A 14,365-nucleotide genomic window follows, 5' to 3' on the forward strand; every position below is an offset into this window, starting at 1 on the left:
GAGTTTAAGAATAACGCGAGGAAAACGGGAAGTAGCGAAAAAAGCACAAGACAAGTGTTGTGGAACACACAGGATAATGCGTGTCTTGTGCGTTCTTTACTGTGCCCTGTTTTTTCTGAGGCTATGCTTCAGCGTCAGTATATGTCAACTCTCCCAGTACTCTATAAATAGTTGCCTATAAAACTGTATTGTTACTCGTTCACGTTAGCCATACAAAAAAAAAAAACGTCAAACTAAGGGCCTATTTGCTGCTAAATCACTTTGAAGTCCGTGTTGTGCATATTCTTAGAAGGTTTGAAAGAGGGGTTTATTTGTAAGAGCCACGGCGAGTGTCAGCCGGTACTGCAAGTCATTCTTCTCATCCCTCTGGTCCGCTGTTGTTATTGCTATTCCTCTGCTATAGAATAACCTCAATGTATTACTACCCAACCTGAAAATGAAGCCCCCACGGGCTTCGTTTGCAAGCGGGAGGGTCGCTGAGTGAAGGGCTTCAAGCGTGCTATATGCACGACTTCGATGATCGGCTTCCCCTGGCAGTGAGTCATCCAATCCTGTAATTCTCCTGAGATGATCTATCACAACATACCATCCAGCATAGTTAGAGAACAGTTTTGTTGCGATAGCAGTTATATGGACACTCTCGGCTGCATTTCGCCGTCTGCGTCGGCGTCGATGTCATGCACCGTACATATTTATATATATATATATATATATATATATATATATATATATATATATATATATATATATATATATATATATATATATACGAAAGCGCAAGAAAGAAAAAATTCCAGAACACTCTGGCACGCAGAATCGAACGTGGGACCTCCGCGTCATGATTGCGAGTTGTTAACCACTGAGCCACCGAGACTTTTTTTTTTCTTTACAGGTGTTCACACAGAAACATGAATAATAAAATACACTTGGACCAATATTTAATCCTAAGTGCTCATATTAAAATTTTTTCAGATAGCACAACTCCTCTAACATTGTTAGCCAGCTGGATTGTTCTTCTTCTTGTTTATACACCTCAGTAATATACCGCATATTTGTAATGACGTTCTCCCGGCCAGGACCTATGTTATGGTCAAGATGTCTGTAAGCCATTGTGGTCTGCCAGATGCTGTGAAGGCTAATTAACATAACCATGTCGTATGGTATGCCGTCGTCATCATCCACACAGAGAAAGCTAATACCATGGCTTGTAATGGGGAGATCTTTTTTGAATGTTCTTTGAAGGATGTCCCAATGAAAGACAGCGTCCCAGCAATGAATAAACACATGGTTTGTTATCTCAGGTGTTTTACAAAGTAAACAATTGTCTGTCCACGGTACATCGATTCCCTTGTCCGCTAGCCACTGCATTACGGGGAGAGTCCCGGAATGCAATTTAAAAAACAGTTTTTGCCCCTGCTTTTACTTTCATCCTTTGGACCCTTTTCAAAACATCCTGTCCGGGTCCTCTATTGAACATAGATCTGTACAAAGGTGTTGGGAACAAGACATCATGGAGATCCCTGTACAGATTATTTCGCTTAACAGTGGCAAGAAATTTCAGCGAAAAGCGCACTTTCAAAAACTAAAAAGACTGTATAACTTCTCTAAAAAAAGCAGTCACATATCGGCATATATCACTGTTTGTAGACACAAGAAAATCTGCGATGCGTGATGACAGCCCTACTTTTATCACTGTTTGCAGAATTATGTTTCTTTGATCGCGAAGGAAAATAAACCGAGAAACAACTTGTCTAATAAATAAATGACATAAACCGACTCCACCATTGCTAACGGACTGGAATAAATTAGACCGGCTTGTACGTACCGACGGCGATTTCCACACAAACACAGCAAAAATTCTGGGAAGCTTCTGTACATTGACGCGTGATATACAGATAACTTGCATGACATACCAGTTTTTTGATATCAAAAACATGTTGCATACAGTCGCACGTGGAATATAGACAGATCCCGACCACCCGAGGCATTTGTTTTTGCCTGAGGGTTTCTGCTTCACCTTTCCAGTAATCCGCGTTGTCGCGATAGCTGTCCAAGGGTACACCGAGGTACTTTAGGGGTTTGCTTTCCCATTTTACGTTAAGGTATATCTCGGGCCTCACATCCCAATTGCCGTACCAAAAGGCAGTTGTTGTTTTATGCCAGTTAATTACACTGCCCGTCATGTCACAAAATTTATTTGCCATGAAAACGACTTCACATATACTTTGTCTATCTTGGCAGAGTACAGCCACATCGTCAGCATATGTGAGTAATTTCATCCCAATGTTCTGTAACCGAAAGCCTTGCACACTTCAGTTTTGAATGATTCATAAGCAAAAGGGTTCTAGGTAGATGGCGAATAACAATGCTGAGGCCAGGCATCCCTGTCTGATAGAACTTAGTATTTCAATTTCTTCACTGAGCTGCGTTATCAACTATCAACTGCGTTACACACTGTGAATATGCCATCTTCAAACCATCCAAAATTACGTCACCAAATCCCACATGCTTCAACACGCTGAACAATACTTCATGGGAGACACGGTCAAAAGCTTTCTGTAAATCTATCTGCATGATTGCTGTTCGTTCTTCAAAGGCGTCACAAATCTCTAGTACACTTCTTACTACATGTATGTTCGTTGTGATGCTGCGACCCTTTATGGCGCATGTCTAGTGTGTCCCTACAATCTTTTGAATGATGTTCTGAATTCTCCTGGCTAAAACCTTCATGAATATTTTCTAATCAGCGTTCAAAAGACTGATAGGGTGATATGACGTTACAGATTGAAGTTTGCTGCTATCATCTGACTTCGGAATCAAGGCAGTATGCGCCTGCGTGTAAGAACGTGGCAGTTTTTTTCTTTTTGTATGCTTCTACGATAACTTCGTATAGCGCAACTGCCACGTCTTCTTTATAAACTTTATAAAACTCCGCCCTGATTCCATCTGGGCCGGGCATCTTGCCTGTACTTAGGTCAGCAATAGCTTTTTTATTTCCTGTACGCTGATAGGAGCCCCTAATATTTCTCGTGTATCGGCGTCAAGCGTGGGTATCGTATCAATAAAAGACATCACTAAAACTCGTGGCCATCAGTACTCGTTTTCTGAGCAGATTGCGATAATGGTCCACAAACGCCTGCATTATCGGACCTTTTTCATTCGTCACTCTGTCATTGCGTACTATTTCTCTGATTTCATTTCTTTGTGCGTATTTTTTTTCGTCACCAAAAGCTCGTTTTGTGGGTGTCTCACCTACCCAAAGTTTTTTACTTCTAGCTCTTATTATAGCGCCTATATACTTCTCTTCATCTAAAATCTCCAGTTTGTTTTTAGTATCTGTTATTTCATTGGTAAAGGAGCCGGGTTTCACAGTTTTTTCCTGCAAGAGCACTTGTAATTGCCTTCGCAGGTTCCTTTCCGCTTGTTTCTTCTCGAATTTATTTTTTGTAAATCGTTCTATCGCATTCATTTTAACCTCTTGTTTGAAAAGTTCCCACTTTGTTTCCCAGTCATCTTTTTGATTACCATACAGTATTGTGAGGGCTTCAGTTACATCTTTACCATAATATTCATCTTTCAAGATATGGCTGTTTAGTTTCCACAAGTGCCAGTTGAATTTCAGAGTCATGTCTTTAGCGCCAAGTGTGAAACTAATCATACAGTGGTCGCTAAAAGACACTGGTGTAACAACATATTTATCACAGCAAATAATAAGGTCCAGTGATACATACGCTCTGTCTAAACGTGCGTGGCTTAGACCCTGAAAGTGCGTAAACTGAACACATAAACCAATATCTTCAAGGCCATTTTCTGCAATCATCTCATTTAAGAACACTGCGCTTTTATCAAATGACTGGGCCGGCTTGGCATGGTCCTTCTTTCTACAAACACAGTTAAAATCGCTGAAAAGGACTACATATTTGTCACACTCTAGTAAGTTACTTATTTCTTCAAAGAAAACTTTCCTTTCACTGTCTCGGTTAGGAGCATAAACGCATATGACACGCCATTCGAAATTCAAGAAAGAAAAATCACACACTACATAGCGTACTTTATCGCTGCTTGCTACACTTCTTTCAACAACGCCTATCGATCGTCGTATGAAGAGCGCACACCCTCCTGATAAGCCATCAGCATGGGATACACAGATGTTATACATTGAGCGAAAAGGTAACGCCATATGATCGGTATCTTTCTCTGTCGCTATTTTAGTTTCCTGCACAGCAATGACATCCAAGTCATGCTCCGAAAACAGCCTACTCAACTGGTACTGCCGCCTTCTTGAAGCTAATCCGCGTACAATGCAAAACGCATTGCTCTTTTAAGTTTCAGACTCACCTTTTTTATATACAAGTAGCTGCTCACCATACCGTCTTAGCCGAACTCCGCCAATTTAGTCGTCCGGTGCACCTTCTTGGTAGAAGGCGCCACATAATGTGTTGTCAATAGGCCGGTTTTCCCGCCTTCTTTTCCCCTTCTGTTATATTATGTTTGACCGCCAGTCGTTGCTTCCGAAGGAGAGCTGCTTTCGGTGGCGGTTCTTGATTGCTCATATGACTTGATTCTGTTGAGGCTGCGTCTCGTGGTCGTTTCCCTCCCGTACCTGGTTTCTCGGCCTCATGCCACTCCATGGCACCACCCTCGGCAGGTTTTTGGACAGTTTGAGTAGATGATTCGCTCTCATCTGTTGCAGTGGTTGCGTCGTTTAAAACATCAGTGTCCTTTGCGCTCGTCAATTATTCTGCGGCCGCTTGCATACACGCAGGTTCACTTGTTTTTCCTGCTTCTCTCACATCCATCACGCCTCCTGTACTGAATGTTTTTTTCCGCAGAAGTCAACTGTGATTTTGCCGATGCATCCACGATAGGTTGCACTCTCTCACTGTCAGTTCACCTTGGCGGTTCTTTCTGCAGTCGAGTCATGCTTGCTGCACTAGGTGTTTTTTCTTCACAAGCCGTTTTTGCTTTTCACCGATTCTTCTGCTTCAGCCTCATCCATAAGTGAGCTCGGATTCATCCATGCTCCCGGTGCTCAGTGTAGCTGCTGAATGCGTCTTCGTGCAGTTCTCAGGGGCGTGTCCAAAACGCTTGCAAGTATCACACCGCGGGACTCGACAGTTCCTCCTAATGTGGCCAATCTGCTGGCAGCGCAAACACCGCGGTGCTCTTCAGGTTGCCACAATAAGTGCGAGCTCTCCTCCTACTCGTAACTGGTGAGGTATATCGTCCAGCGTAACGTTAGCCTTTAGTCGGAGCGTCACAGTTCTCGTCACGGTATTCTGCTGGGTGTAGCCGTCAATTTGCCACTTATCCATTCCTACGTCAAGCACTGTATCGTAGGGGGTCAGTGCATTTCGTACGTCCTCTTCTCGTACGTGGTAGAGCAACCAATGCAGCTTCAGACGGACGTCACCGTGGCTTGGGTCGATTATCATGCATTTGAGGCCTTTCATATTCAATTGCAGATCAGTTAAAAGTTCCTTTACACCTTCAGTGCTTCTGCACGTCACTGCCCACACGTGGTTTATTTGATAAGCACCGAGCGCAAGAACCTCGGTGGGCTGAACACGTCGAAAAAGTGGCTCGCGAAAGTCTTCCGCGTGATAAGGTCTTCCTTTTACATCCGCATGCAGAAAAACAGTGTTCTGAACCACATACCCATTCGGCAGAGGGGGCAAAATAACATCATAATCCTGGGGCATTTCAATCATGAAACCGCGGCTAAGCAGAGCCGCCGATGCCGCTCCTACGGAGCTCATCATACACACGTCTGCACGCTTTCGCAACCGGAAGTGGAATCCGAGCCACCGAGACTTATGTCTTTTAACGTTCAAACGGCAAGCTATTCATATCTACAACTTACCACCGTTGGTGGGCATCTCGGGGGGAGGGGATGCTAACGTGTTTTCAGCATTATCAGCAATATGGTGCCGTGAGCGCGCGGTGGCTCTCATCTCTCACGCGTACTTTGGCCTGCATTGAGAATAAGAGGGTGTGCACTTGATTGCGCACCCTTAGCTTGCAGTATGGATAATTGTACGTCTTGGCTAGCTTTTGAGTTTCGTCGGAACGATTCAGTTGTAGTTACCGGGTACCGAAAGGTCGCTGCAGTCGTTGCACAGCCTCCGTTTGCGAAAAGGGCGTGCTTTTGAGACACAGCCAAGTAACAACTAAGACGCTTATTGGCGTTAATATGTACCTGTGTGTACGTTTCGTGCGTCCTTCGCACGTGAGAAACACCGGGCACGTTTCGATTTGCTTGCCATTTTGCGCGTGACACTCTAATTTGTTGTTATCACATTCATTGCTTCGCCTTTGCGGCAAGGCTGTCACTTTTTTGACACAGCCCGCGTTTTCGTACTGGAGTCCATAGCCACACTAAGTTACCACAACTGTAGGTTACATGATGATGTAGACTATATACAGTATTTGTGAAGCCGGAGTACGCAATCAAGCGAGGCGCCGAGCCTCCTCCACGTGGCAGATGGTTTCCGCGATACATGTGTCGTTGCGATTACAGAGAGCAAAGATAGTGATTAAAGTTTACCTCAGTGGACAGGTGTAAAGATGCGAAAACGGGCTATATCCTGTGGTCTGACTCGGAACGGTAATATATGCAAACGTGAGGAATAATCAGTCATCCCAGCTTTTGTGGCCAGCGCTGACGTACGTGGACAGCACGTTTTATTCGTGCGTCAGGATGATAGGGCGTTGAATGTTGAAGATTTGAGTTGTGCATACGTTGTTCTTCGATCCCTTCAGCGGTGTGCAGACTACCACTATCACTAATGACCTTGCGAGGAGGAGCATGACGAAGTATTATTGAATTCAGTACAAACTTTGACAATTCACTTGCAGTTTCAGAGAGTAGCACTGCCATATCCCGAAACCGAGTCAGGTAGTCAGCGCATCAATAGCTGTCTCTGAATGAACGTGAGAATGCTCCTACTAAGTCGATGCTTATCTGTTCAAAGGGTGAGCTAGGTGGCACCACAGGTTTTAGGCAACCGGCTGGGGCTCTGGTAGCTTCCTTGTGGCTTTGGCATTTGACGCAGCTGGCTACACATGTCTCCCTTGTCTTGCGCATCTGAGGTCATTAAAATCTGTCCTTACCACGATGGAGTGTTTGCGTGTGTTCTGGGCGACCTGCCAATGGGTCATCGTTCAAGACGCGCAGTACACATGAGCAAAAGGCTTCTGGCACCCCGAAAAGAAAATGTGAAACTGTCGCGGAAAAATTCTTGTATAGCAAGATATCTTCAAGAGTAGTAGTGGTAAAAAACTTTATTAAGGCAACTGACGATTTCTTAAGTGGCAAGGGATGTGAGGCCATGCCTTATCGCCACGTCTTGTCAGCGCTTTTGATAGCCCAGAGCTGGGTTTCCAGACTAGCAGTGGTGAGGATTCTCTCTCAGGCCTCACTTGAAGGTGATTGTCTTAGGAGGTTTGGTGGGAGAAGGTCTTTGCTGCATCCCGAGATGATGTGGTCCAAGGTTGCAGTCTGTGTTTTGCGAAGGGTGCACATAGATGTGAATAAGGCTGGGTATACGCATGCGGGGAAGGGAAGGAGTTCATTTGAAGCTGCCGCCAAGTGATTTGTTGAGCTTTGTTTAAAAAAATGGCATGTCGTCAACGCTCTCACGGCACAAAAAGGGGCTATAAACTCTGATGTTTTCTGTGTTCTTTTGGGAAGGTTGTGACCTCTGGTCAATTCCTATCTACGGTTGCGAATAAATGGCCAAAGAAGTCAGCGCTAAATTCAGTTGCGTAAAGAGGCACTTTGGAAAGGCAGTTGGCTTCAGCATGCCGTTGCGCGCTCTTGCTGAAGAGAGTGAAACTGTGCTCCCGCAAACAGAGGACCCAACCGGTAAGGCGTCCTGACGAATCATTAAGATTGCCGAGTCAGCATAAGGAGTGATGGTTGGTGATGAGTGTAAAATCTCACTCAAAAAGGTCCAAGCACTGGTATTTCGCAAGTAATCTACACAAAATCACCAACTGCCATCTTCCTTCCTTTCTAGAATGACAAGTGCAGCCCAAGGGCTCGCAAACTCCTTAATTACTCCCTTCAGAAATATTTTTTAGGTTTGCTCGCCAATTATTTCACGTTCACCTGGTAATACGTAGTATGACTTCTATCGTATAGAGTTGGTGACCTTCTGTTGATACGATGACGAACTGGCATAGGGGACGTTTTATCATTTAGAGAGAAGACCAACACTTGCAAGTGCTCGGATAAAACACCCAGTAGCGTATGGCGCTCACTCGTCCGGAGTGACTTACCATCAGAAGTCGCTTTGATTCTGAAGGCCGGGGAAGGAGAGACACTTCTGCAGTGGCTTTGAATAAAGCGAGTAACGCATATGTTTCTTCCCTGAATAGCGCGACCTTCATGCCAGAAGTTGGAAGTATAGGCTAGGGCGTGTAATTCATCGTCAATCATCCGGAACGTGCAACTACCGGCACTAAGCAATCTGGAACCAAAACACTCTTCGGTACACTGGTCTAGTGGAGGGTTCCACTGTGCCATCAAATGTTCTAGAAACGGTGTCCGAGCAAATAGCAGGAGCTCAGAGGCTGAATTGTCTGGGCACTGTAACATCCTCTGCAACACAAACGATACTTTTTTGGCGTGCACAGCTTTCAACAAGTCTAGTCATAATTTCGTCGTTACCGTTAGTTTCCTATTTTTAGAGCCAAATATAGCACCATGCTTTCACGAGAAACCCTATGCCTAAAATTCCGTCACGCGTAGATTGAGGAAAAATGGTGAACCCCATAGTGAACACTTCGCGTCACAAACATATATATATACCGCATTCATCAACGTAAGCCCCGTAACAATATTGAGCTTCAGTAAAAGAGGGCTGATTATTTTTTATGTCTGAGTATGGATGTATTGTGGTGTATCAGTAGGCAGCTTCTTCGCCCACAATATGTTTAAGGTCTCACTCGGCCAACAATACGTTTTAGGTTAGTGCAGGATATAGTATGTGCACTAAATGCCCGCTACATCTATGAAATATTCGATATTATGAGCCAATAAGGCAGCAATAGGGCCTAGTTGGTACGTCTTCATACATGCGATGCGCTTCAAGGTAAGGAAAAAAATGAGATACGACACAGAGTGGTGCGCAATAATGCGCATGACTCTGTGTCATCTCTCCGGCTTTTTAGTTACCCTGCAACACATCATAAGCACAATTTAGGAGTTAGTTACGGTCACCCTTTCATTTTGTTATCAGAAATTTAACGACTCTCTTAAAAGATGCGCATTGATAAAAGGTGCGACTCTCTAAACGGGAATTAACATGTATCTTGAAAGCGGTAAATGTTTGACTAGGCAGTAGACGCCTAAACCGTGATGGGTACTCTATTTTCTGTTTATTTCTGCTTTTTTTGTACAGCGCCTTTCAGGTACAACGTCATATACCTCTTTATCTGCCGGTTTAACGCACGCTGTTAATTCCTCCGTAGAACGAAATCTTTGAATTTATACGGTTTAAGGCTTCACTAGGAATATGTGTAATTTGAGCTTGAAAAATAAAATTCTTCTGCGTGGTCGTAATGAAATGCTGTTTTTACAGGAGTGCTTCCTGGGTAATGACGACACTGATTAAAGTACGGCTGAATGAAGCAAACGAAAGGAATGGATGGTACCAGCAGAGAGCAATGAAAAAAAAAATGTGCCTTTTTTCACGGCAACCAGCGTTGCCGACGCAAGTAGAGCACGTGTTTTATCCAGTAGCTACATCCTTCTATAACCAATGAATATATTGCTATAAATTTTATACAAGATGAGGCAGCTCGTTCGGACTACCCTCTCCCTTTTCGAACCAATAAAACTTCAGAAAGAAACCGAAGGCAGCTTAACGCTGCTAATGCATTTTTTTGGCTGTGGTGGGACCAGACACGATGAAAGAAGCAGGAAACCAAGCGCAAATTAACATAGAAGTGTGGTGGTTTGGGCTAGTGGGTATGACATGACGACAGTTATAGCGCGAGAGCAGAACGATGACAAGGGGACACGAAAGAGACGAGCTCTTCTCCTTCGTGTTCCTTTGTCGTTGTTCTGTTCTCGCGCTACAACTATCGGCAAACGAACAACTCAGTTTGCTGAAGGATGAAATTCAGGTGTCTCCCACGCATCTATCTGTCTGTCTGTCTGTCTGTCTGTCTGTCTGTCTGTCTGTCTGTCTGTCTGTCTGTCTGTCTGTCTGTCTGTCTGTCTGTCTGTCTGGGTGTCTGTCTGTCTGTCTGTCTGTCTGTCTGTGCCTGTCTGTCTGTCTGTCTGTAAGTTACACTCGCCACATCGTTGTAGTGGGTACGGGTCATAATCACTGGAATTTTAAGCGAAACTATAATGTAAATTATATAGGGTCAAACAATTGTTGTATCAAAAATGCGTTCACTGTCAAAGCAATTTTTCGAGTGCCACGATTCTTTGCGATTCAAAGTATACTTCTTTTTGTTCTCTGGGTGTGGATACACACACCTTGCCATTTTTGTCTACTAAAAAGAAGGTGTGCACTTTATTCAAAAATAGCTGCTCACGCTATTGACAGCTGCAAATACATTTTTAGGAACCACGCATGCAGAAGTAGAGATGCGTCAAGTTGTTTCTTCAAGAAATTCTTCCAGTCGAAATCACTTGTTATTTCGATGCCTACAATGATAAGTGACTGAGAAATAATTTCGTCTTTTTCAGGCTTTTCAAATGCATTCCATTTGCCTTTGCAGCCTTTTATATGTTTGTCCATCTGAAAATAACACTCATTAAGCGCTGACAATACCATCAGCTAAAGCTAAAAACGCAAAGCATTTTGCATTGATAGATTGCCATGGGTAGGTGCATTAAATAATGCTCTGCCGCAGAAAGTTTTCATACCTCTTTCACACGAGAAAGTTTAATGTCAATTTAGTCTAATGACCTTCGACAAATCGAATGACGCTAGGAGGCCTGTGGTGCTACACGAACAGATACAATGCTATTTGTAAATGATGGCAATTGCGATGTCGCTAAGACGGTACTGAACAAAAAACAGTCGCAGCGTGTGTAAAAATTATTATGTATACTAAGCGCTATAAAAAATTTTTCTACAAAAATGAAATTGAGGATGAAAGGGAAATATGCAGTTTTTCTCAATATCCCAAGAAAATCTTGTAGCTCATGCGAAGTCGGGGCGAGACAAGAGACACTATCGCTCTTGGGTAAACAATCAATATGGTTGACATGGCGGAGTGCGAGAAAGCCGCTGCAACTTCTCGCACCCATCTGATAAGCAGCGTTGTTGGGGCGTGTTTCTCCCTTCATGCCAGGCATGTTAACCAAAAAAAGGCAGCTTTACATCGAAATCAAAGAACAGGCTAGTCGATCGCGAGGTATTGAAAAGTGGCTACAAACTTCAAAGGCTATAGCGTAAATACTGAGCGCGTGGCTGACATGGCCAACGTGGCCGGCGACCCTTTTGAGAATATGGCTGTGAACGAGAATATTGAAACTTTTTTAATGGCTCAGTTGAGGTGGGTGCAAATAAATTGAAGAATATTTAAAAATAAAACCATAATAATACTTGTTACTATTTACAAACTCTTTCAAATATAATCTGTTCACGTCCCTCTTCCAGCCAGAGTACATCATCGCGGCGAAAACTCATTCGAATGAGTTTGGTTAGCTCTTTCGTTTTCTGAAGTTTTCTGATCTGATGTTGTGGTGGTGTTGTTAATAGCCATCCCATACACACAGAGAGCAATGATTGCAGCGCTACTTATTGAACATTTGGTTAAGTGCATAAAAGAGAGAATCACTGACAGAAGCAATAAGGATATGCTACTGGCCGATACCTCACGTAGTGTATCTCTCGCAGACACCTGTGACTCAAGTGCACTGGAAACTGAGGCACATGGCACGCTTCAGAAATGACTGGTACCTGGACTGTTGTGTACAAAAGCAAGAAGCAAACAAACGATCATTTCGTCAGTTCACTCCATTCACGAGGGTGGCACACAGCTCTCCCTTGGTAGAGCACCTAGTGCTCTAAATCAATAACTACTTTACCTAAATATACGATAGGAACACGCAATACATAGAATAGGCAGTGCCTACTTTGCCCCATCAAGTGTGAACCTCACGGCTCTCAGCTCTCCCAAGGTAGAGAACAAAGTATTCTAAATTGTTGACAACTCTATTTAAACACATGCAGTCCAATTGATACGTTCAAAGCCTCAATGTCTTTCTGCGTGCTTGTGATAAGGACAGCTCACATTTTCCTCGTAGTTGAATACGAAGTACTAGAAATCGTTAAACACTAAATTCCTCAAGCTGTGCGTCATTTCCTCCTCTGTAGTAGCAGTAGTAACATGTAGCTACCTCTAGTTTAAGAATTGGTCAATAGATGGCATTGTGTGTACATGTGCTTGGGAAGAATGTCTCTAGACATCGTTAGCGGTTTTCGTATAGTTCACGGTTTCGTAAAGTTGACGGACGGATGGACGGCAGCCAGACAGGCAGACGAATAGATAGACAGACCGACACTGACAGACTAATAAACAGACGGACAGACAGACACACAGTCAGATGGACGTAAGCACGGATGGACTAACGCGCGAAAGAATGGACGGTAGCACAGATGTGCAAAGGGGCAAAAGCACGGACGGATGGAAGGACGGACGCACGGACGGATAGAAGCATGGTCCGAAGGAAACACAGATGGACAGCAGACGGAAGCATGGGTGGACGGACCAATGGAACCACGGATGGAGGGATGGACGAAAGCATAGATAGACGGACAGACGCAAGCACAGACGGACAGACGGACGCATGGATGCTCGCATGGATGGACGCTCGCATGGATGGACGCACGAATGAACGTGCGACTGACAATTTCAATGAAGCCCGTGAAAAACGTCTAATGCTTTGAATATTGATTCTCTGATACTGTTATATAAGTTATTGAGAGAGTATTGCATTGTATTGACGCTGCCTTTTATATAATCGTTTAAAACACTTCATAGCAAAACTGAAGTCTTGGATGTCATGATTATATTAATATCAATTATTTCTCTTTTGTTCTCCTTTACTTTTGTAAAGCGACCCCTGCCTGAGCCAACCTGGCCGGCATGTCGTGAAATATATACAAATAAATGAATAAATATATATGTAGAGGAAGGAGAGGCAAGACGGCGGTGACGAGCCCTTGCCGAGGTCACAAGTTTTTTCGGGGCGCAGGCGTAGGTGGAGTCACCGCTGCAGCGTCAAACCAGGTTCTGAAGCTAGGCCGTTCTGAAAATCTCTCGTAGCTCGCGCAACACCAGCCACGTGGCTCGCTTCTTTTTTGGCGCAGCTAGTTGGCGAAATCTAGCGTGGCGCTAAGTAGGCTTCGCTCCTCCCCCCACCTCTAGCGCTTTGCGCGATTTTAAGCATATGTACAAAAGGAAATGCAAAAGAGAGAGAAACTATGTGCATGAGCGACAGTCCGTAGATCGTCCTTGGGGAAGTCCGAGTCGTCAACGAGAAGAGACTATCAGGAACCAGTGGGTGTCGGGGGCGCGACACTGGGTGTCGGAGTGAGTATTGCAGGCAGAGGTGCCTTCAGGGTGAGATGAGGGTGGGTGCACAAAAGCCTATGCGGACTCTGCACGCTAAACAATAAGAAGTGGCGCAGTGAAGTCTTGCAGGCCACCCATCTATAAGCAACGGCTTGGATGGTGCTTTCGTTGGCTTGCACAGCGCTGACGCCGATGTCGACACGCAGGTGTCACGACTTTTGTGGTATCCGAGTATGTGTGGACTTGACTGCTTACATTGGCAGTAGTTAAGTAGCAATGTACACGTCGGGTAGAAGTGAATGACGTCTGCAACTTGTAAAAGGGCATGCCTAAATTCCAGTCACATGTCTACTGTTGCACAGTTTCCGTCAAGAACTCAGCAGGAGGCGTGTTATGGGAACGAACAGGTGTGGACTTTGAAGGAAATTCAGTGGACGCACCTTGAATTGGAGAAACACGTTCAGTAGTTGGCGCACATGAGTCCGTGCGCACGTCGGTATGGAAGATGGTTGCCTCTACAGCAAGTGTGACATGTGTGGTCTGCTCTCCCATAGGTGGACCAGGCACGTCTTCCTCAGAAGCGTCGGCCATAGTCACAGCGTCTCGGACGTTTGGCGATTGTTGATGGCTGGTATCTTTAACTTCGGCTGCGGAAGACTGCGAGGGCGATGCTGGTCGCTGCTGGCAGAACAGACAGGGCGTAGAGGTGGGAGGGGAGGCGCCTTCGGACATTGTCTACGCTGAAGCCTCCACAAACTAGGGCCGAATAGCGGGCGATACTGTGTTCGTAGTCTTGGCCGACTCCGGGGCATGCGGC

At 44.6% G+C, this 14,365-nt stretch overlaps 1 protein-coding gene across 1 annotated transcript in view; it reads left to right on the plus strand.

Moving 5' to 3' along the window:
• The window catches only part of LOC119171485 (uncharacterized), a 52,462-nt gene extending 42,604 nt beyond the window's left edge, over positions 1-9,858 (plus strand). The window contains exon 6 of the mRNA XM_075891986.1: positions 9,588-9,858. Coding sequence (XP_075748101.1) covers positions 9,588-9,620 — 33 coding nt within the window. The 3' untranslated portion in view covers positions 9,621-9,858. The remainder of the gene's footprint in view (positions 1-9,587) is intronic.
• The last annotated feature ends 4,507 nt before the right edge of the window (positions 9,859-14,365 follow it).

Source organism: Rhipicephalus microplus, chromosome 4 (assembly GCF_043290135.1).
Source record: "Rhipicephalus microplus isolate Deutch F79 chromosome 4, USDA_Rmic, whole genome shotgun sequence".
Classification (NCBI taxonomy): Eukaryota; Metazoa; Arthropoda; class Arachnida; order Ixodida; family Ixodidae; genus Rhipicephalus; species Rhipicephalus microplus.